Source organism: Arachis hypogaea, chromosome 14, assembly GCF_003086295.3.
Source record: "Arachis hypogaea cultivar Tifrunner chromosome 14, arahy.Tifrunner.gnm2.J5K5, whole genome shotgun sequence".
NCBI lineage: Eukaryota > Viridiplantae > Streptophyta > Magnoliopsida > Fabales > Fabaceae > Arachis > Arachis hypogaea.
In genome coordinates, this window is record NC_092049.1 from 133,401,997 (window position 1) to 133,425,115 (window position 23,119).

At 35.2% G+C, this 23,119-nt stretch overlaps 3 protein-coding genes and 4 long non-coding RNA genes across 7 annotated transcripts; 5 read left to right on the top strand and 2 right to left on the bottom strand.

Moving 5' to 3' along the window:
* Window positions 1-988: 988 nt before the first annotated feature.
* Window positions 989-3,357, bottom strand: LOC140178420 (uncharacterized). Its single transcript, XR_011871643.1, has 2 exons — window positions 2,884-3,357; window positions 989-1,654 (listed from the first exon to the last, which is right to left on the bottom strand). It is a non-coding gene; the product is annotated as an uncharacterized lncRNA (long non-coding RNA).
* LOC140178421 (uncharacterized) lies at window positions 1,957-2,880 on the top strand. Its single transcript, XR_011871644.1, has 2 exons — window positions 1,957-2,096; window positions 2,191-2,880. It is a non-coding gene; the product is annotated as an uncharacterized lncRNA (long non-coding RNA).
* A 2,263-nt stretch (window positions 3,358-5,620) lies between the features above and the next one.
* LOC140178751 (uncharacterized) lies at window positions 5,621-6,906 on the top strand. Its single transcript, XM_072215990.1, has 4 exons — window positions 5,621-5,935; window positions 6,025-6,255; window positions 6,667-6,752; window positions 6,831-6,906. The coding sequence occupies exons 1-4, from the start codon at window positions 5,621-5,623 to the stop codon at window positions 6,904-6,906; spliced, it is 708 nt and encodes a 235-aa protein (XP_072072091.1).
* A 406-nt stretch (window positions 6,907-7,312) lies between these two features.
* LOC112744278 (protein TIC 20-II, chloroplastic) lies at window positions 7,313-9,431 on the top strand. The gene has a single exon (XM_025793851.3). The coding sequence runs from the start codon at window positions 8,725-8,727 to the stop codon at window positions 9,352-9,354; it is 630 nt and encodes a 209-aa protein (XP_025649636.1). The 5' UTR covers window positions 7,313-8,724; the 3' UTR covers window positions 9,355-9,431.
* Window positions 9,432-9,921: 490 nt separating this feature from the next.
* Window positions 9,922-14,503, bottom strand: LOC112744277 (U1 snRNP-associated protein usp106). The gene is made up of 13 exons (XM_025793850.3): window positions 13,946-14,503; window positions 13,774-13,826; window positions 13,046-13,214; window positions 12,899-12,962; window positions 12,228-12,307; window positions 11,880-12,033; window positions 11,701-11,762; window positions 11,476-11,547; window positions 11,172-11,230; window positions 10,768-10,849; window positions 10,599-10,639; window positions 10,299-10,520; window positions 9,922-10,226 (listed from the first exon to the last, which is right to left on the bottom strand). The coding sequence occupies exons 1-13, from the start codon at window positions 14,090-14,092 to the stop codon at window positions 10,208-10,210; spliced, it is 1,224 nt and encodes a 407-aa protein (XP_025649635.1). The 5' UTR covers window positions 14,093-14,503; the 3' UTR covers window positions 9,922-10,207.
* Window positions 14,504-17,608: 3,105 nt separating this feature from the next.
* On the top strand, window positions 17,609-18,679 carry LOC112744280 (uncharacterized). Its single transcript, XR_003172729.3, has 3 exons — window positions 17,609-17,888; window positions 18,174-18,269; window positions 18,351-18,679. It is a non-coding gene; the product is annotated as an uncharacterized lncRNA (long non-coding RNA).
* Window positions 18,680-21,380: 2,701 nt separating this feature from the next.
* LOC140178422 (uncharacterized) lies at window positions 21,381-22,711 on the top strand. Its single transcript, XR_011871645.1, has 3 exons — window positions 21,381-21,505; window positions 21,599-21,912; window positions 22,274-22,711. It is a non-coding gene; the product is annotated as an uncharacterized lncRNA (long non-coding RNA).
* Window positions 22,712-23,119: the final 408 nt, after the last annotated feature.

The following is a 23,119-nucleotide window of genomic DNA, read 5'->3' on the forward strand; positions in this document are numbered from 1 at the left end:
AATTCTATTTCTAAAAGTCAATAAATAAATGTTGCATTTTTTCTTATATTCAATATTTTCATTTTATAAAATAAAGAATCTACTCTTTTATATAATTTCGTTTCATAAATTATTTTAATTTAAAGTTTTATTATTGAATTAAGGTATTTTAATTACAATATTTTCATATGTTAACATTCATTTTATTATTTATTTTATCATTTTTTTAAAAATTTATTTATAACTAGTTTTGCATCATAATAGTTAATAATTTATTCGTAAAGCATATATTAGTTAATTAAAATATTTTTGCTTCTAAATAATAATTATTTATTAAAATTAATTATTCTACACATTTGCTTTATGAATATAAGATATCTAATAATTATGATATATTCTTACATTTTAACATACTCTATCTACAAAATACTTCATAATACTCATTTTAATATCAACCTTTAATCTATCATCTAATAAGTATTTTAATAAATTTAATGAAAATATAGTTGAATGAGAATGATATTATTGTTTGTTTGGGTGTCATTAAATTGATAAAAAATTTAATTAAAAAAACTTTATTTTATTTATTAATGTATTTGTCAAATTTCTAATAAAACAAATAAAAATACTAGAAAAATAAAAAATATTCTTTTGAAAGCTATCATTTATATCTTTTTAAATTTTTTTTTTAAAAAAAAATTTTCACGTAATAAATAAACAAAAAAATATTTTTATATTATTATATCCAAACATAATTAATAGCTAAAAAATTTTTTTTTCATTATATATCCAAACATATAATTGATAGCTGATAATGAGGTCTTGTTAGTCTCTTGGTCTGTTTCTACTTTCTAGTCACAAGTTTGATGATCCAAACAAATGACATTTAAGAAGGTTTGGGACATGTAAAAAAGTGAATTCACAGTTAAAAACTCAAATATCAACCATTTCTTATACCATAGCAAGAGGCACATCCATCGTAAACTATTTTCAAGTCCATGGCAAAAACTTTCAAACTAAAGTTGTGTAAATGAAGATATTATATAAGTTATTACATGGTCCAATTCCAGAAATTCATAAACATAACACAGCTAGATGAGTTATTGAGGCATTCATAGCCCCTATTATGGCATCCCCGTTCACTCTTATTCCTTGGAATTCCAATCATGAGGGAGATGCCAACTGCCAAGGGACCTCTAAGGTAGAAAACAATGAGGGGCATCTTGAATAAACCTGAGATTACAGTAATGCCAATGGCTTTATGTGCTAGTTCAGCAAAATAATACAATGGCATTAACATGCAAAGGAGCATAAGAAGTTAAGAACACATTGTACTGCAGGATACACTGGGAATAGCAGGACCAAATTTAGAGCAAAACTCAAGAAATTCATGCTGATATGTACCATCGGTGGAAGGAACGTATTAAAAGCTTCCCCAAAGCTCAGGAAGTTCCTCTTCTCAAATGCCAAAGACTTCACCGATGCCAACTGATGAATGCCTAGAAACAGAAACCTCCAAGCGGCTTCAATGGTACAAAGGGCTTCATAATATGCAAGACAACCACCATGAGAATGAAGATGACGACCAATATATAGTACTGCAATTACCACAGCTGCAGATGCAGCAGCTGGCGCTTGTATTGGCACTGTTGCTGCTGGTGGTGCTGGGGTCCTGCTGCATATTACAAATCTCAAGAAACTTAACGTGATGATGGAATAAAAAAGGGCTAGTTTTTCAGAGTAAAGTGTGTTGATTATTGATAGATATGAAAATTAATAAATCTATTATTTTTGTCTAGTTTTCATGACGATTTTTTTTGTTTTACTCGGGTTGTTCCGCTGCTTCTATTGATGCTATTCACATCTTCTAGGGCGTCATGCAGTTTCTCAACTCTTTTGTAAATGAACAAATGGGTTGATGAGACCAAAGGAAGGACATTGCTTAAGCTCTGTTAACAATAATTTATCATTTCCGAATTCCATTACCGAATGTTACGTTTGCTGCTCTGAAACCCTCCACTTTTCATTGCTCTCTACCTCTTGTACACTATCTAGGAAGGATGGCTCTGAACCAAACAAACTCCTCTGCTGCACCCATGGCTTCCAGGAATAATAAGGTCGCCAAATTTCATTATTACTGCTTCGGATAAAACAAATTACTCGGTTTCGATTCGCCTTTTTTATTTCTTTGTTTCTTCTTTATCTGGACAGGCCCAGCAGCACCACCACAAGTAAACTGTGCCAGAGTACCGGCTCAGGGTAGCTGCAGAACTTGGGTTATTTGTGGCAATTGCCAGTTTGGTACTGGTTTATAGTTTCAGCTATTTCAAATTCAATCTATCCGCCATGTGCTTTTCTGACACAGCAACCGTCAACAAAGAAATATATTTGGGGAAAGATATGGAGGCACTTAGGAACCCGCTGTGCCCTGTCCTGAAGCTGATAAATCATCATGTAAGCATGTCCAAGTTGGTTCGCTGGATTGAATTCTTCAGTTACCTTTTGATTAGATGGGCTCTTGCAGTATTTATTCTTGTGGGTGCAAAATTCACTCGCATTCATGTTGTTATGTTCCTTATTTTGTCCATTCTCATGCTCCAAGAATCAGATACTTGTTTAACCGTTGGGATCGACCTCATAATACTTGGATTATTATTCATATGGTCGTCCCGGAGAAAGCAACAAGCCAACAACCAAATGGAAGGGAAAAGCTGCAGCCAAACATGGAACCCAAGAGTTGCTTTGAGATGTTTCCATGAGCTTTGTATTAGGGATAGCCATGCTAAATATACTTCTAGTTTGTGTTTGTAATTCGAAGCCATTTGGTACTTCTTATAAGTTGGTTGTGTAAGAAACTATGTTTGTTTGATAAACAATTACTTGGCGTATAATATTTAATCATACCTGTATGATTTTACCGTGTGTGGGGATAGTTGTTGACACGAGTGTGTGCTTCCACGCTTTTCAGCACCTCGAACAATTTAATCTAGTAGAAGATTCATAAAAGTTTTGTCTTAGATTTAGTCTACACAAAATTAGATGTTGATAACTATTACACACCCATTTTCAGCCAATTGTTTGATGCAAGGAGCAAGAAATGTACACACTATAAAGACTAAAACTGAAGTAGTTTTGGGAACAGGAAGATAAAAATAACTCAATGGAACAATGTGTGAGATAAGAAATGGATTGGATATTAAACAAATGGAAAATTAATTAATTAACAATGTTTGAAGGAGTTGGTGGCCCAGCGGAGGAGGGAGTAGGAGATGCGGTGTGAGAGTAGAAATTTGAGTCACAAGATGGAGTTGTGCGAGGCTTCTTCCTTGAGTTTCAGTGGCAGAGGGAGGAGGAGGAGGCAGAGAAGTGGAGATGGTTGATTGGTTGGTACTTGGTAATTGCGATTGTTTTGGATTGCTTTGTGAAAACGACATCGTTTTGATTGTGACAACGGCCGTTTGTGGCAATTCAATTGTTATTGCTAACATTTTATGGTAATTTGACCAGTAAATACTCATAGTAGTCCCTGAGATTCACGCAATTACTCATAGTAATCCTTAAGATCTCGATTTTTCTATTGTAGTCCTCCAGATAGAGTTCCGAGCACTCAAACTAGTCCCTGGCCATATTTCAGGTGATGACTCATCACCGGAGCGCTGACGTGGCCTAGGATTGCCACGTGGGACATGTCCAAAACGATGTCGTTTTGGGTTTGGCGCCCTTGAAAGCCAAAAACGACGCCGTATAGTTGTTACTTATTATGAAAAACAGTTTTCTCCACGAACACAAACACTTTGTCTCTTCTTCTTCCACCCTCTGAGTTCTTCTTCATCTCCCCATCAATGGCGTAGCCGTAGGGTTGTATTTGCTGGGTTTACAAAAATTTGAGAGAAGAAGTCATCTGATCAGAAGTTGTTGTCGCTCTTCCCTTCCCTTCCTTCACCACAAAGACGAGGTTCTGACGTTGTGATCGAACTCAAGGTAACCTTTTTTTTTTTTACTTTGTATTTTGAATACAGTGTTGGTTGATGATAGCATTGGTTAGTGTTGTTGAGGTTATGGAGTTTTGGTGTCATTGTAGTGTCTAGGGTTTGAATCTTGGTTGGGGTTTGTGGGGTTGCTGTAATACCCGAATGAAACAGGGAAAAAACAGGGAGAAGTATGGAGGTTTGGAAAAAAATGTTTTCTTGTGGTAATTATTTTTCCTTTTTAATGCATGAGTAAGCTTTCAAATTCTCCCTATGTATTGTAAAAATTTTAAATTTCTTGTAGATGGAGGAGAAGTTGGACATCATGTTTCATCATGGGGGTGACTTAAAAAAAAATGCAGAAGGAATTATTATATATTCTCCGGACAATAAGGCCTGTTTAGGTGATCTAGACACTGATACTCTAGATGTGTTCTACATACGGAACTACCATAAGGAGCTTGGGTACAATAACATTAAACAGTGCTGGTGGCATGTTCCTGGAAAATGTTTGGAGAAGGGGTTGAGAAATGTAAACAGTGACAAAGAGATAAGAGAGATAGTAAATTGTACTAGGACAAATGAGGGATTGATTGATATATATTTCGAGCATACAGTGTCAGTGCCGGAGGTGTTAGAGGGAGATAACACAGTTGTGTACTTGGATGATCATGGTGGAGAGGGATGTAATGCAGGTACAGATACTGATGTGAGTCCCCCAGTTACAGAGACTCATGCAATCATAGTTGCTCCTCCTATCCCTAAGGTTGTACCCAACACTTCTTGCAAATCCAGTCCCAAAAAAAATAGAACATCTCCACGGCAATCACAACCATTACACTCCAAAACTGCCAATCCTTCCAAGACAACCAAAACTCTGAAGAAGACCAACTCCCCAAAAGCCACCAAGCCCACCAAGCCCACCAAGCTCACCAAGCCCACCAAAATCAGCCAGCCCAGGAAATCCAGTCAGAACACCAAATCAGATAAGAGCAAGAAGCAGAAACTGTCCAAGAGACCAAGTATTTCCAGGAGACCCTGTACACGGTCTGCTGCTAGAGGATTTACTAGCAAAGTGTTTAACAATGAAGTTCCCTTTGATGTATCTTCTGACTCCTCTGATAGTGAAGAGGATAGCATGTTCAAATCAGGTCCGGATGAGGGTAGTTTCTCTGATTCTGAGGCTACAGGGAATGATCCTAAAACTGGGAGTAGGATTAGGAGAAACATGACACTAGATAAAGGGAAGGAGAAGATATTACATGAAGACGATGGTTTGGTGGAGGAGGTGAGCGACGCTGAGGTTGACCTTGGGTTTGTGGGTTGTGTTCATGAAGGGGTAGAGGATGGACTAGACCCAGGTGTTGACTCAGATGGCACCAATTCTTGGCATTCGGAGGAGATGAAGACACCTCCAAACTCAAAAGATGAGCTGGAGGAAGGAAATGAATCTGAAGAGGCAAGTCCGCTGTTTAGGGAGAGTGCAAGGTTTGGAGAGCTGCACCTTGAGGTAGGCATGAAGTTCGGAACTAAATGAGAATTTAGAGAAGCTGTGAGAGAATATACAATCCAAGAGGGTAGAAGCATAAAGATAGTAAAAAATGATAACATTAGGTGCAGGGTGGTGTGTAAGGTGAAAGAGTGCCCATGGGTGGCTTATGCATCAAGAGACCATGAAGACACACACATGTTGGCAAATTAAGACATTCAATGATGACCACACTTGCCCAAGAGAGGACAAGAATAGGGCTGTCAACAGGAATTGGGTATGCAGCAAGCTTGTGAAGAAGGTGAGAAAGTATCCAAATTTTAGACACTGCGAGGCTACAACTTACTTCAAGACACGGTTTGACTTGACTCTGAATAAAAACTCAATATCCAGGGCATTAATGGATGCAAGAAGTGTAGTGTATGGGGATAAGAAAGAGCAATATAGGATGGTTAGGGATTATAGTATGACGCTGTTGAAGACTAATCCCGGTTCCACTGTACAAATATGCACCACCCCTAACCAGATGGTGAAGTTACCTTTGATAGAATGTATATATGCTTAAGTGGCTGCAAAAACGGGTTCAAGGCTGGTTGCCGTCCTTTGATAGGTCTGGATGGTGCTTTCCTGAAGACCCGGTTTGGTGGACAGGTTTTGTCAGCCGTGGGGTTAGATGCAAATCATCATATCTATGTCATAGCCTGGACTATTGTCAGAGTGGAGAATACAGAGACATGGAGATGGTTTCTTGAGCTACTTCATCAGGACTTGGGGCATTATAAAGAGCATGACTGGTGCTTCATATCGGATATGCAAAAGGTGTGATTTAATTTGAATGTCTTGCTTTGATTTTATGTGATCTTATATTAAGAATTGTGTTGTTATGCTTACTGTGAATAATTGTGCTTTCATTGGATTTTGATGGTTAGTTTTTAGGGTAAGACCTTTGATGTTATGCTTGTCTGAATTAATTGTGAGATCATTGGATTTTCATGGTTAGTTATTAGGGAAAGAATTCTGCTGTTATGCTTACTTGAAGAATTGTGCTTTCATTATGCTTGTAGTGTATTTTATGGAGAACTTGTAATTACTGATTTTCTCATTAATCTGGCTGTCTTATTAAACGTTAGGGACTATTATGGGTCACGACCTTCAATTGTAGGAACTATTATGTGTTACGATTATAATGTCAGGGACGATTATGTGTGTAACATTTACTGAATCTGGCAGGGACTGATATCAGCAGTGAAAGCGGTGATGCTTGATGTGCATCACCGTTTCTGCGTTTTGCTTCTGAGCAAGAGGATTCTGAAAAGGTAACTAAAATTTTACATTTGAGTATGTTGTTATTTCCATGCATAAATAATACTTAATGCCACTTATTTCTCCTATAGGATCCTGCACCGAAAAGACCTTCGAAACTGTCACCACGAAGACGATCCTCTAATCAGCCAACCACACCAACAGTGAATTCCTTGCAGGGTGCATCTTCAGCAACTTCTTCAAAGTTTGCCAACTTGATGCAGTTCATCCCAACGCCAGGATTTAGGCCCCCAAGAAAGAAAAATTGAATACTTTAGATATATGTACTTAGGAGTTTCTGTTTTGTGTTTTGTAATTAGTCTTTTCCATCGTATAATGACTAGATGGTGAACTGTGATGCAAAGGCCTCTTTGGTATGCCTTGGCCTTGCTTTTGATGAAACTATAGATAGCAGCAACATGGTTTCTAGGCTGCCTTTTACAGTCAACTTTTGTTGTTTCTTGATAAACAATGGAATTTATGTTAATATACTATGCTATGTGGTTTACCATTCAAGAAGCAGTTTCTTTATTTTTTTCATATACAATGGAATTTAAATTAACAACAATTTCATAGTTAATAGCACTTTTCATTCCATCAAGAAGTAGATTTTTACAAATGTTGATAACAACGAACCCAAAACCACCAATTCATTCATCATTTACAATACAGGATCACCAACAACACTGTCAATACACACAGAGCTAACACTAACAACTGGGTCATCACTTTTTGCATCTGGACATCCTCCTCCAACCTTCGAAGCCTCCAATCAACGTTGATCTTCACTTCATCACCACACGATTCTGACTTTTCAACCTGTTCCTCATTCACAGAATCTGCCCACACAAAAAGCCCGCACCATCTCTTCCCACTTGTCTGCAACCAATAAAGGATCAAAGTTTAGAGAGGAACAACTCAAGAACAGTCAGGGGAGGCATAACAACACAAGAACAGTCAGGGGAGGAGAATAACAGCAACACAAGTGATTATTCTAACCTACATTATAATTGGGGCAGCCATAGAACGGTTTATTCGGATTTGAATCTGTGCCAGACCATCTGAGAACTGGCCTACAGCCACAGCCGCACCATTCTGGCAGGGCCGATCTTCTGCTCTTCATTTGCGTTCTACTCCGGTTCCAGCTAGATGGGGAACGAACAGAGCTTCCACCTGCAGTGCTACCTCCACCCATTATCGACATGAGTAGCAGCCCCGGATGAGAGTGCATGAACAGGAACAAGTGTATAAAAGAAGAAGAAGAAGAGGTGAACAAGACGAAGAGGGGATGTGTATGAGAATTTGGGGATTTAGGGTTAATTATACTAGGAGGGACCAATCTGGGTAAAAATTGGAACTTAGCCAGCTCAGCTAGCCGTTGGCAGCACTCCAGCGTGGCAATCCTAGGCCACGTCAGCGCTCCGGTGATGAGTCATCACCTGAAATATGGCCAGGGACTAGTTTGAGTACTCGGAGCTCTATCTGGAGGACTACAATAGGAAAATTGGGATCTTAAGGATTACTATGAGTAATTGCGTGAATCTCAGAAACTACTATGAATATTTACTCTAATTTGACAGAAGATGATTCTATTTGTTCAATAGAAAGCGTGTCATTTTTTTTTTGTTAGTTGCATTAAAAAACTTTCAAATATTAATTTGACGGTATAATTTAGGAGGATGATAATGTTAATCCAAAATTACTGATACAGTGATATCATTCTCAAATGCACCTTTTTTTTTAATAAAAAAAAAAGTTTCCCTAAAATATCATATAGGATGCAGTATAAAGAAAACTAGAGAAATTTAAGGATAATAAAAAATATTTTAATAAATTTAATGAAAATATAGTAGACTGAGAGTGGTATTATTAAAGTGTATTTGTACCTTATAGTGGCAACTGATTGAATTGTTAGAGCCAGTAACGGTGTAAAACAAAACCAAAGTAAAGCCCTAAACTCAAAATTCAGCAACTTACCTTGGAAACATGGCTTCCATCCCTCTCCTCCTCCGCTCCACCTTCCTCAAACCCCAACCCCAAACCCTAACCCAAACTCACCAGCGACAATTCTCCCCTCTCCCAATCCTCAAAACGAAAAGAATCCCCCAAAACGGCACCGTATCGACCCGAACAACAACGTGCTCATACACATCACCGCCACCAACAGAACGGTTAATCTCAATCGCCGCATACACGCTCCCATTCTTCAACTCACTCCAGTACGGACGGTTCATCCTTTCCGCAAACCCCAACCTCGCCGTGCTCTTCGACCCACTCTTCCCTCTTTACTCGCTCTACCGCTCTCTCCCATACGCCTCCTTCATCGCCTTCTTCGCTCTCTACCTCGGAATCGTGAGGAACACCTCCCTCTCCCGCTATGTGAGGTTCAACGCAATGCAGGCCGTGACGCTCGACGTTCTCCTCGTGGTGCCGCTTCTCATTCAGCGCATCCTCGCTCCCGGTCGAACCGGGTTAGGGTTCCAGGTCATGGTGTGGTCCCACAACGCTCTCTTCGTTTTTAGTGTTGTGTGTTTTGTTTACAGTGTGGTTACTTGTGTTGTGGGACGAACTCCCACCTTGCCTTTCGTTGCTGATGCTGCTTCACGGCAAATCTGAGCCGTTGCTTTTGTTTCTTTCTTTGTTAACTTTGACTTTAATGCCAGTGCAATCAAATGAATCATCTTCGAAGACCATTTCCATTGTTACTTTATTTGTCCATTATTCTGCAATGTTAGTTAGAAGTAGAATCCTCTACAATGTCAATGTTAGAAGTAAAATCCATATGCAATTAATCAAATATCTATTTAATTGCTTCTTGGTCCCAACTAACGCAGATTCACATTCGAATAATACAGATGATTAAAAATAGGGAGCACATATCCAAATATGTCTTTCTTTTCCATATAAAAGAATTTAATTTCGTACACAATGTGAAAGAATTTTATATAGATAACCAATACTAACTAAAAAATCGCATAAATCTTATTGAATAATCATGTAAGAGTATTAAAATTAAATTTACATAAATGTCTTAATAAGAATGTCATTATCAAGGAATAATATTATCCACATTAAAATGGATGACTAGTTTGATTTCAATTAATCAACTCGCAGTAAGTCTATATTTTAAGTGTGGGCAATCTTATAGATATATTTGTACTAAACTAAAATTTTCACAATTCATAACGACAAAATGATCGTATTTCGGATGGATAACAAATGTTAAGACAATAAACCAACTATTTTAAAAAGTGCAAATGTCGATGAAGTGATCCAAGTAGGCAAATTACAAGGTGGACTCAATAGCTCTGAACCAACATCAATCCATCAAAACCATAAAGCTACACCTAAAGCTCAAGTTACATCCATCATTGGAGAATCCTCTCAACACAGAAATTGCAAAATTATTTTGTCCGACACCAGGCTACTAAAATATTATATCATAATCCAAATGATCCACATCAAATACCTAGTACCGATCATAGCGCCTGCCAAAGAAACAAAAGAGTTAGGCACCACAAATACATTTCATAGTTGCCCAAAATTAGTGACAACTTTACCTGTGGCGATCATAGTCCCTGGATCTCTCTCGTGATCTTGAGCGGGACCTCCGACGTCTTGATCGATCATAGTCTCTGTCACGTTCTCTATCATATCCACGATCTCTGTCGTGATGCCTATCGCGGTCTCTGCTCCTACGATCATAGTCTCGCCCTCGTTCACGACTGTCACCTCGATCACGGTCCCTACTTGGCTCACGATCCCTACTCCTTTCTTTTGATCTAGTGCCAAATAAATGCACAAAACACAATTAACTAATCATTAAATCATACTTACAAGCTTGTAGTAAAGAAATTCACCTCCTGTCATCAAGTGACTTCCGGCTCTTGGTCCTCTCCTCCTGAAGAAGAAAATAACATAATACCATATTGTGAGATAAATTCTCTCCCCAATAAACTATTCATGTATTATTAGATAAACAATTATCCAAAATAATTAATGATAATAATTGCATATAAGATGTTTTACCTGGAGTTCTGCTAACTTCTCTCGAATCTGCATATACCCTAAATGGAGTTTCCCTCCAAAATGATCAGCTAAGCGGCGATCACTGAAAATAGTAACAAAAAGTAAAATGGTACAGTGAAACGTACAAAAAAAAAATTAATATATTGCAACTGATGTATCACATGATTTCCCCAAAAATTTTCTAGCTAAGAATAGCATTATCGACAAGCAAAAACAGAAAAGACGCACATTCTTTAGCTGCAAAAGTTATCCTCGTAAAACTGGCACAAGAGCCTGCTGGTGACAAGAGGTATTACTAACGGGTCAAAAGCTGAAGCACTTGAAACCCCAAATTCTAACTCCATAAATTCCTATCAAAACTTAAAGATAGGTAAAAAGATGTATTGCACAGGATCAGTTGTTACCTGTCATAAACACTCAAAAATGCTCCACATATGTCACACACGCGTAGCTTCTGATCAGTCTGAGTAGTTATATATGAATAAGAAAACATAAGAATCAATTGATATAATATATAATATATGCTGATACATGTGTATTTTGCTCTCAAAAAGGTACAAGTTGCAGTGAAATGCTTGGATGCAAGAATATGGAAAACGACTTGACATTACACATTTCATTTATTTTGATGCATCATTTGAAATGTAATCGAAATACGAGTGCAGATTTAATCTCATTGAAGTTATAGAACACAGGAAATCTACTCACAATCCGCACATCAGCAGCTGTATATTTTGAAGAATTTGAATTATCCACTACAGGCTCCTGCCTTGCCGGAAGCTGACACAAAAATCAGATTGTTAACACAGATCAAAATTAACAAGAAAAAATCACTGCAGGTATATATGAACTCTTCGATTTAAATAAGCAAACAGTACCCAAAATGATTTCAATAGCAAGACAAACAAAACCATATTATAAAAAGTGAAGGACCTTCTTAAGTGCTTCGGCTTCTTCCAATGCTTTTTGCGCCTCATCAACCTTTCCTTGCTCGCCTGTTCATTAATCCAAACTTATATATTGTTAAATATAAATTAAAGGGCTTTTTCCTTAAAGAAGGCATCTCTCCTCAGTCTTCCAATAAGCTAAAGAATATCAGATCAGTGGCTTACCAAGGTCCTCGGCTTTCTTCAACTTCTCATTTATCATCTCTTGAGTTCGAGGATCAGGAGCAGCAACAGGAATGGGAGCCAAAGGAGGTGGATTTGGCAGAGGTTGAGGTAAAGATGCCCTGTCTTTGTTAAAGGCATCTAACAGGAGCATGGACTGTTTGGAAATTGTTAGAAAGTCAAAAGAATTGTTAGTATGCTCCTCTAAAATAGTGATCAGACAACTATCTTAATAGTCTAATGACAAAGGATAAACAACGAAAGGAAAAAGGTCAAACAATGATCCAGAGTTTACAACACTGACAACGACACATGGATCTTAGCATTCAAGGGTGATAACGGATAACTGACCTGCTTGTCTGCTCTTTTAGTTCTAAGTTCTTCCACAACCTCTAAAGCACGAATCTTGAGATCTGTCTTGCCTTCAAGATCTGCATCCAAAATATTTTACACGGTGGAAAGATAAATAAAGACTTAAGTTTTCATCATGGAATACACACATGAAAATATAACATCTTATATAACTCCACGCTCATCAAAAGGGGGGAATATTAAAATATCAAGCGTACACAAATGTTCAAATCCTAAACACCACAAATGTTTTTAAAGTCTCATAATCAGCTTTGGTGAAAGGAATAAACCCTTTCAACTGATGTGGTTTTACATGTAATTAAACTTGAAAATATATGTTATGAATAGATGTAGGCTGCATAGCCACCATGCAATTCTACAACATACCAGAACCATCAACAAATGTAGATACATTATCATTTTTCAAGCAAAGAACCATTAGAAAGAACCAAAAAAATAAACATTAATATAATACTTAGGCAATATATACATTCAACTTATCAGCAAAAGCTACAACTTAAGACCCAAAAAAAGGGGTTATAATGGCATAAGCAGAAGTAATTCATGCATTATACCCCGTGGAATTGCATGATTTCATACAATTAACGGAAAAGAGATGCAGGATCATCTACATGCTAACAAGTCTATGGAGTATGGACTAATAATTATACCATATTGATCAGCTTCTTTTAACTTCTCCTTGATTTCTTTTGACAACTCAAGCACCTCAGGAGTCTGCACATTCAACAGAACAATCATTAGAATTTATAGACCATCACAATCACTGAGAAAATCCCAACCATGCCTCATAGCGTCACCTGAGTAACTTCAGAAACTGAAATTGCAATTGCCGCTTTTGCATCTTCATCCTCAAGACGCTTCAGAGCTCTACCAATCTTCCTATCGCATTCACCAATGAGCTTGTCTATAACATCCTCCAACTCCCTGTCATAATTATCTGTCCCTTTCGCTTTTGCTTCCTCATATCTAGAAATGGTAAAGCAATACAACGTGAACACCGACTAAGCCATTTTGACGACAATATTATGCCCTAACACAAAACCATGTCTACTAAAAGGATCATTAGTCTAAATCCCTTCTAATAGTTTTGTTTTCAGTTTCTTATGTGTCTACCTCTACCTAACCTGCTAAGCTTCCCCTTCATCTGAACTACTACTATAACAAATGTTCCTACCGATTTTGTCATCACATGACAAAACCCCAAAAGGTTCCAGCTTAGGTCCTTCCCACCATAGGTAAAATCCATAATTCCTCACTAATATACTCATTGTGAAGAATCAAACCTATATCAATAATTGGAGGGGCTCTTTTTTCCAGTGAAGAATCAGTATTATGACAAATCATTGGAGCACTCGTGCAGCAGGTGTAGATCATTAAAAATCAAACTAAACCATTTTACAGCTAAAATCTTCAATTCAGGTAACATAAGAAAGAAAGAAAGAAAGAAAGAAAGAAAGAAGGGGAAAAAGATTATAGAATAAGGTTAAAATGAGTAAAGTAAATAGAGATCGAGAAGGTAGTATACTCTTTCCGAAGCTGCAAGGAGTGAACCTTGGGGCATGGACCCATATCCATTTTCTGAAAGAGAAACAAAAATAACAAAACTAAAATTAAGCCCTAACCCTAATCATAAGGAACAAAAGAGAGAGAGAGAGAGAGAGAGAGAGAGAGAGAGAGATGGTTCGTTAGGTAGTTACGGTGAGCTGGAAGAGTTCATGTGGGCAGAGACCGACAAGGTAGAGGCGGCAGACGTCTCGATCGTAGTACTTGCGGTTGACCTCTCTGACGTCACCGTTCCGATTTGCTCCCATTAACACGTCCAGCTGCTTCCTTATGGCATCCATGGTGGTGGTGGGAGGAGGAGGAGGAGAAGGAGCAGGAGAAACACCTACCCAATGGTTAGGGTTTCTATTGATGCAGATTGGGAGGATTTCGACGACGGGATTTATTTTGCTTCTTACTACCTTTTTCTGTTTTTTACACACACACTCACTCTTTTTCTTTTCTTCTCCGGTTTCCTAATTTTTACTATTGTTTGTTCATTTTGGTGAATTTTATTTTTTGCTGGGTGCCCCTGAGATCTCTAGTATTTACCCGCAAAACCTTGGTTACGGACCTAGGCTTGAGATCAGGATTATGGAGCAGCTCCAACTTCAAGTGGCCAAGTGGGATCCATGAATCCATCCCTCTTTCTTTTTTTTTTAAAAGACAAATTTTATTGGTATAATAAAATAAAAGACCTATTTTGGCCTTAGAGCAACAGAGAAATGGAAATTCTTTAACTAAATAAAAGTATTAGATGTTATCTCCTCATTAAGACATAGAACGTGAAAAAGGGTAAAGTGAAAAAGGAAGAGTTTTTGGAGAAGGAGTGTCGTTCTTGGAGTTTCATCAATGGAGGTGAGTCACTGCTTCCAAAGTTCTGGATCTTGCAATAGCTACTACTTCTTGAAGAGAAATGACTTTGACTTCAAAAATTATCAAGTTCCTCATCTTCCAAATCTGCCAGGTTAGTATTGCTGCCAAATGAGTTTCTTTTTGCATCTGCCCTACGCTCTGGGTGAGACAGTGGAGAATTGATTCTACTGTAGCATCACAACGATTACAAATTGGGTTCACCATTTGGATTCTAGAGTGCAATCTTTCTTTAACTGGTAAGCCTTCATGCATTACTTTTCATAGAAAAATTTTAATTTTGGGCTGGCATTTTAACTTCCAAATTGAACTCCAGATAATCTATCCCTCTTTCCGGGTTAAAAGAATGAAAAAGTGATATTGTGGTTAAGGAGTTCGTGGATCGAATTCAAACCGTATATAAAAGGTATTTATCTGAATTTAATTCGAAAATTACAGATATTGATTCAATTATATATTAATAGAATTAAATATTAGATTTTAAGTAAGTATTTATATATTTATAAATTTGTAAAAAATAAATAAATATTTTTTTATATTTTATTTTAACTAATAATTATCATATATATTGTATTATTTAAAATAAATATATTTAATAATATTTTAAAAATAAACATATTTAAAAAAATAAAAAAAATTATTGATCTTTAAAAAAATTAAATTTTTAAAATATTTTTATATTTTGCAAATAATTTGATATCCAATGTCTAAAAAATTAACTAGTGATATAGCCAACTAGAACTACAAATAAAACGTTAAGTATCTCGTAATTATCGTCGAAAATTCAAGGATAAAATGCAATGTTCTAAAAATTGGTTTGAACTGATCGGTCGAATCGATTAAATCATGAATCATAAAAAATTAAACCGATAAATCGGTTGGTCGAATCAAACCATAATCCGACCGGTTTTTTAAATGAACAGCCAAACGTTGCCGTTTCATTCCACTTGCCCAGATCCAGCTTCCAGAAGTCAGAATGCCTCTCTCACGCAACAGGGCTCCTCCCAATCTCCTCGAGCTCGTCGTCCCTCACCTCCGTCCAGCCACCTCCTCGTGCCGCCGCCGTCGTCCCTCAGCTCGCTCCCTTCCCCTCCATCGCAACCTTCCTTCCCTTCCATTAAGCAGCCACCGTGGGAACGTCAAAGCCTCCGTCGCGCACCCACGCCGCCGCTAGCTCTGTTGGTCACTCGGTTCGAAGGTGCTCCACCACTGCTCCTTGCCTTGGTCACTCGGTGTCTCTGTCTCCCCTCCATCTCTGTTGAAGGCATCTTCGAGCTTCCAGGTAATTTTCTTTTAGATATGATTGTTTGATTAATTGATTGAATAACCGTTGCAGTGTTGCATGTCTCTGTCTCCCTAATGAGTATGATTGAATAATTTTTTGATTCTGTGAAGCTCTATGAACTGAAGTTACTGAAGCTCTGTTGCATGTCTCTGATATACTGATATTTTATTTTTCTTTGAGCTGTGGAGTGTGAACTGATTGAACTGAAGTTACTGAACTGAACTGTGAAGTTTGTTTAACAATGGTTGTTTACTGAGCTGATTTTTCTTTGTTTACTGAACTGAATTTTGTTGTTTGTTGAATAATTGTGAATAATTTTGGATGGTGTTTGTTGTGAACTTGAGATTATTGTGAATAATTGATTGAATAATTGTTTGCCTGTTTCAACTGAATAATTGAAATCGAAATTGAAATTCTGCAACTAATTGATAGGTAGGTTTTGTTTGTTTATTTCTCTTGAATTCGAATTGAAATTCTGCACCTAATTTTCTGGTTTGAGTGAGTAAGAGTCAGCTTTTCTGCTGTTTAACTTCATGTTGTTTTATGGGAGTACAGCTTGATGGAGCTGTTAAGGAAGCTTTTGATGTGGCCTACAACAATATATATGCATTCCATGCTGCTCAGAAGACACCTGAGAGAATTGTTGAGAACATGAAAGTATGTATGCCATTCCAATTCTTATACTTACTTTGGATGATCCATGTTTTATTAAGTCAATTTTTTTAAATAGTTGAAAATAAATTATTTAAAGATATGTTAAGTGGTGTCCTTTTATGACAATTGTTGCTTGCAACTTTATTTAGAAAAGGCTAGATATTCCTAAAAAGATTATATACAAAATACAAAATACGTGGAAGATTTATTTTGGTTCTAGTCAGATGTGCATTACTGCCCCTGATTTGTGGATTTTCACCATTATGTTTGTGCCAAGTCCTTTGATTTTGTAATTATGCTTACGTGTTTGTTCATTCTTGGGGTGTTACACCAATATTTTTGTTTTGAGTCTTCTGAAAGTACCAAGGAGTTCAATGCAAGCGAGTTGCAAGAAGTATTAATTTTGTGGGCCTTTATGTTCCAGGAGGAACTGCTGTATTACCATCAACAGCTTTGATGCTTTCTGTTGTAAGTAAAAATTTTTATCATGGCATCTTATGTTTATGTTGATTGGTTGTTTTTGTTATTTGCCTTTTGAGTTTGTATTTGAATGAGATTATAACATTTTGGTTTATGTAGTACTTTTAATTTGGATGATATTTTAAGATTTATATTAGACTATAATTATGTTTTAATGTGTTTATTTATATTTTATTATAAAACGATTTTTTCGGTTCAACCACAGTCGAACCGGTTGAACCTATGAACCAATGAACCAGTAGTTAGAGCGGTTCAATGACCGGTTCAATTTTCAGAACCTTGGTAAAATGTTTCCTGTCGAATTTTGGATCGGTATTTATCTGACGGAATAAACCTCGTCAGTAATATGTTACTGGCGGTGTTTGACATTTAACATATTAAATTTGAGGAGTATAAAAATTAATTTAAAAATCATATTTTTTTAGTATGATTTATAAATAAGGAAAAAATTAAAATTAAATTTCTCAGATATTCTAATAATCATTTTTAATTATTTTAAAACAAGAGAAAAATAAAATATAATTCCGAGCCTTTCAATCTCAAATACAAAACTGTAGTATGGGTGTTGCTGGTGGCATCTGTTGGGTGATAGGTGATTGTGACTCTCTACCATCTTCGACTCTGCCAATGGTTTCAACCGTCTTCACCTCCCCTTCACGCTCTTCTCTGTTCCCGTCGAATTTTCCCTAAACCCCCAAACTAACATCTCTCTCCCGTTCACTAAAATCAAAAGCCCTCTTTCAACTCTTTTTCCCCCACATAGAAGACGCTTCAATGTCACTTCCATGGCTTCCCCAAGCCCGGTGGTAAAGCCAAGAAAGCTAACATACTATCTTCAATTTCATTTCCACTAAGGGGATTCACTCATTACATACATATAAAATGGTTTGGGTGTTGTGTTATGTTGTGCTTGCAGTTGCGTGAATATTTTATTTTGTCTATTTGATGTGAATCTTTAGTGTTTTTTCGATCTGTTTTTGTTTCCTTGGTTGAAATGCGATAAATTGTGTCTTGATTTGCGCCTGGATTGTTGCAAGTGGCTGTGATATTCCTTCCCTTTTTTTATTGGTTTTCTTTATTTTGTGTTTCAGAGAGATCCAAAATCCTGTGAGTCACGCACTCTATAATCCTCGACTCATCTGCTGCCTCCTGCTACCGTCAATCCAATGTGCTCGAATAGTCACGAAGTAACCCTTCCTTACCTATTTCCTTCATTTCTTTATTCAAATTTTTATCTCATTGAATTAATTTATTGATATGTGTTTCAGTGTGTTGATATAGGAGTTTTGAAATTGGGAATCTGCCTGGGCTACGGATGCTTTGTATGCCATTGTTTCTGATATTAGGCTTCTTGCTGAGACGGTATCGATTCCCATTTCATTCTTTTTCTTCTGGAAGTTTATTGTGAGGTTTTATGCCATGGTAATCTGATAGAGTTTAGCTTCAAATGGGAAATTCCCGGAGCTAGTTCGTTTCTTATAAAACTATTTGGTGTTCTTGCGGTATGTATTCTTCTATATAATGGTTACTGTTTCTACTTTTGGTTCTTGATTTAAAAAAAATAACAAGAAGATGATGAATATTTTGGAATTCAAAACTTAGTTCATGAAAGTGAGGTTTTTTGAAAGGAAAATTTAGCTACTTTCTTTATAGTAATAGCATTTTGTGTAAGGAAATTGGAAATAACTACGCATTGAATTTCAATTCTAACTGAGGCTATAATGTCATAGGAGCCTTTTATATTTATAAATTATAATCATAATCACAAGTAGGATTATCTATTGTAAGACCTTGGTAAATGTTTATTGTGGATGAGAGCACTGTGAATTTAGGTTTGTTGGACATTGCTGGTGAGTTAGTTCACTATTTATCAAGTTTTGTTTTAGGAGGTCTTGGTTTTTCTCGTTTTTTGAAATAGGCCAATAAGATTATAATAGATTAAATGTGATTATTATGCTGAAATTATGCCTTTTAAATATTTTCTTTGGTTTAGAAAAATGTATCCATTTATTTTAAATTTGGATGATTGAAGAAAACAATAAAAGTGACTTTGTAAATTTAGGGTTTAGGGTTTTTCCCGGTAGAGTTTCAATTTTTATTGTGTTATGAATTCTCTTAATTGGTTGTCTTTGCCGTGGGCAAGTGTTCTTTTACTTGATAATTGATGAGGATAACATTTGATTTAATCAATAACATTTGATTTAATCAATAACAATTGATTAAAATTGCATCTTAGGTTCTGCCAGAGGTGTTAACTAAAATCTAAACCCTAAAAGCTATGAAGTACAATTTCACAAAGTAGTTTAGTTATAAATAATCTTAATTAGTTTATTGTTTGCTCCTGTTAGTTGTCTATCACTATGTTATTGTGCTATAACTTTATTGCAATTTACTTGATTTAGATCTTTTTCCCCTTCACAAAATTGAGAAATTATAAATAAGCTTTAGGCAAAGTGAGTAGGTGAGTTAAGGAGAGTAGGCGAGTCTATGGGAGTGGGTGATATCATTTCTAAAATAATCATATCTCTTGACTATATTGTTGAATCCTAATATTCAAGCAAATAACTACTCTATTGTATACCAAAAATAGTCATCGATAGTTACTAGGTTATAGCCAACGTTATAAACTTAGTTTCTTTGTTTTTCAATTCATTGTGCTACTTTCTCTTCTTTTTGTTCTCTTTCTGTTTCTCTTTTTGGTTGAATTCTTCATTCATGGTATGATCTATAGTTAAATTATATTTAAATATAGAAATACATCTGTTTTTTTTCAATTAGTTTTATTAACTAGCATTGCTTTGGTTCTTCGCTGATCTATACAAATTAATTTGCTTCTATTAATTGTCAACATCATCACGTTGTGTGCAAAAGAAACAGGTTCAATGAAGTTTAAATTTGTGCCATGTAAATTATATTGTATTGAATTTAAACACTTATATGCTTATAATCCTTAATCACTGCATCTATCTTAATTTTTATTTACTAAGCAAATTTAGCAACATATCAGATTCAAATTTAAAATTAAATCTAAATGCTCTATATATTACTTTAGTATTTAGGTATTTAAGATTTAGGTTTTAGAGTTTAGGGGTTGGGTTTATGGTTTTATAGTTTTGAGTTTCATGGTTTAGAATTCAGAGTTTTAGATTGTACGATTTAGTGTTTTTGGGTTTTAGTCATGTGATTTTTTATTTAGGTGTATGTTTTATGGTTTATTATTTATGAGTTTATGGTTTTTGGTTTGAGGTTTTTATATTTAGGGTTTAGGATTTTATGGTTTAAGATTGTGGTTTTTGTGTTTTCGGGCTTAGGGTTTATGTTTAGGATTTAGGGGTTAGAATTTAGGGTTTAGTGTCTAGGTATTTTTGTTTAGGTTTTAGGAGCTACGGATTAGGGTTTATGTTTAATGTTTAGGGCTTAGTGTTTAGATTTTACTGTTTAGGTTTTAGAGTTTTGGAATTAGAATTAGCTTGTATTGGTGAGGATTTGGAGTTTTGTTTTTCCCGAATTAGGGCTTAGGGCTTAGTGTTTATAGTTTAGGGTTTACAGTCTAGAGTTTATATATTAAAATATATAATTATCTTTCAATAATTTTCTAAGCAAATTAGTTTAAATTAAACATTGATAATATAAAGTTTTTTGTTATTATTATTATATCATATTGGATAGTTATTTTTAAATTCTTCATCTTTATTTAAATTTAAATTATATTCTATATATGTTTTAATATCAGTGTTCATAAAAATGTTTTTGTTATCCATATAAATCAATTTTACATTACGTTAATTGCTTAATTATCATGATTTTTTATGTTAATCGATTTTAAATTTTTATGTCATCTATATTCAAAGACAATAAAAATCTAAACCATATATCAATCTTTGAATATTAATCAAATAAAATTCAATGGCTTAAATTTAAATAAATTATAATAGTTAGAATGTTTTTTATGTTGATTCATCTAATAAATATGGCAAGTTAAATATATGTAACTTATAAATGGTGAATTATTACATTATAATTTTCTTTTAGTTTTTTTTCCTTTTAATTATATAATTAGGATTAAAGTTTGTCTTTTTTAAATTGTATAAACTTATTACTTTAGTATTTAGGTATTTAAGATTTAGGGTTTATGTGTATGGTTTAGGTTTTACAGGTCTGGATTTATGGTTTTATAGTTTTGGGTTTTATGGTTTAGTGTTTTAGGAATTTGGTCATATGGTTTTTGATTTAGGGGTTTTGGATTTTTGTTTTATAGTTTATTATTTATGGGTTTGTGGTTTTCGCCCGGCACACAATGCCAAGATGCTTGCAGTTGCAAGAGCAGTCATAATCGCCTGACGGCGCCGGTAGCGCTGTCGGAGACTTTTTGCTTCTGTATAAATTCTGGGTGCACTTACATCTAAAGGGATAGCTTGTTGCAGTAAGTAAACTCTTTCTTTGCCAATATATAGTTCATAACATCAAACGAATTCGGTGCCTTCATTTTCTTTTGACTAGTTTTCTGCGAAAAAAGGTATGCTGGCCAAGTAGAATTAGATCTTTTCCCTCTTGGAGGCCAAAGAAGAGGCCAAGGAGGAGACCAACCATTTTGTCTCGTGGAAGATCTGCTCGTGCAAATATGCCGGCACAATGTCAAGATGCTTGCAGGTGCGAGAGGAGTGATTGTTAGAATCGCTCGAAGGTGCCTCTGGCCTAGACTTTTATAAATTCTGAGTGCACCGACACCGGTAGCCGGCATTGTCTGCACACCATCTTGCATTTGTGATGACGACACTTGTGCTAATGACGGTGCCTTTAATCTCTTACCAAAATGAGATTCTTGAGACGGTATAATTTTACTGTTTACTATTTTATCTTTAAAAGTAAATACCAAATTGGATTTTAAGATATATGCTTAAATGTATCAAAATTTTTATAGAAAAAGTTTTTGATAATGTTATTGAAAAAATTAAATAAAAAATTAATAATTATTTGTTTAATTAATATATCTAAGTAAAAAGAATGAATAATTATTTTTTGCTAAAAATTTCACCTCCTACTAACCCTATTCGATCGCCATAAACCTTAGTGGTGTGGTAAGAAATATAATCAAAATTGTAATATTATTGATATTTGTTTATAGGTTAAGTAATTTGTTAAACTAAAACTTCCTGTTAATTTATTTGTATGTTTTAATATTGATATTTAGGTGAATGACTCAACCCTCCGAAAAAACCGCCGTGTCATTTGCTGAATTGTTGGAAAGTTTGTTTCAAGAATGCAGGATTAAGCTATAGTTATGGTAGGAAGGATTAGGATTGATTTTAAAGTTATGTTTGGGAAGAAGCTTCTTTGATCCTGAAAAATGGTCCACTGTTAGCATTGTTATTATAAGTTTATTATATTTCTCAAAGTTATTTAAGGGTGTTATAATCATGTGGAAAAAAACTTACATAAGTAATTTAGTAATTTAACAATCCATCCATCTACAAAAGTTACTATAAATGACTTATTAATGATTAAAATATATATATAGAGTTAATTTTAAATCATATCAATAATTAAATAATAAATAGCCTAAAGAATATTATATGATTTAAAATTGACTATATGTTTTTTTTTATTATTAATAAGTTATCTATAGCAACTTTTATAAATGGATGGATGGTTGAGTTACTAAATTATTTATGTAAATTTTTCTCTAAATGATTATAACATCCTTAAATAATTTTGAGAAACACAGTAACCTTATAATAACAATGCTAACAGTAGACCATTTTTCAGAATCAAAGAAGCTCTTTTCCAAACATAACTTTAAAACCAATCCTAATCCTTCCTTTACTAACATAAGTACATAACTATAACTTAATTATGCATTCTTGAAACAAACTTCCGAACACGGTAGTCATTTCTGGAGGGTTGAGTCATCCACCTAGATATCAACACTAAAACATACAAATAAATTAACAGAAAATTTTAGTTTAACAAATTACTTAACCTATAAACAAATAAATAATATTACAGTTTTAATTATATCTCTTACCACACCACTAAG

Bases quoted from the DNA above. Each gene is read 5' to 3' on its own strand.
- LOC112744278 (XM_025793851.3), top strand. From the start codon at position 8,725: ATGGCTTCCATCCCTCTCCTCCTCCGCTCCACCTTCCTCAAACCCCAA.
- LOC112744277 (XM_025793850.3), bottom strand. From the start codon at position 14,092: ATGGATGCCATAAGGAAGCAGCTGGACGTGTTAATGGGAGCAAATCGG. The intron at 11,763-11,879 runs GTAAGCCACTGA...ATTAATGAACAG, and splicing joins GAAGAAAGCCGAGGACCTTG to GCGAGCAAGGAAAGGTTGAT. The intron at 10,640-10,767 runs GTAAAACATCTT...TTTCTTCTTCAG, and splicing joins AGAAGTTAGCAGAACTCCAG to GAGGAGAGGACCAAGAGCCG.
- LOC140178751 (XM_072215990.1), top strand. From the start codon at position 5,621: ATGAAGACACACACATGTTGGCAAATTAAGACATTCAATGATGACCAC. The intron at 6,256-6,666 runs GTGTGATTTAAT...TGAATCTGGCAG, and splicing joins TCATATCGGATATGCAAAAG to GGACTGATATCAGCAGTGAA. The intron at 6,753-6,830 runs GTAACTAAAATT...TTTCTCCTATAG, and splicing joins AGCAAGAGGATTCTGAAAAG to GATCCTGCACCGAAAAGACC.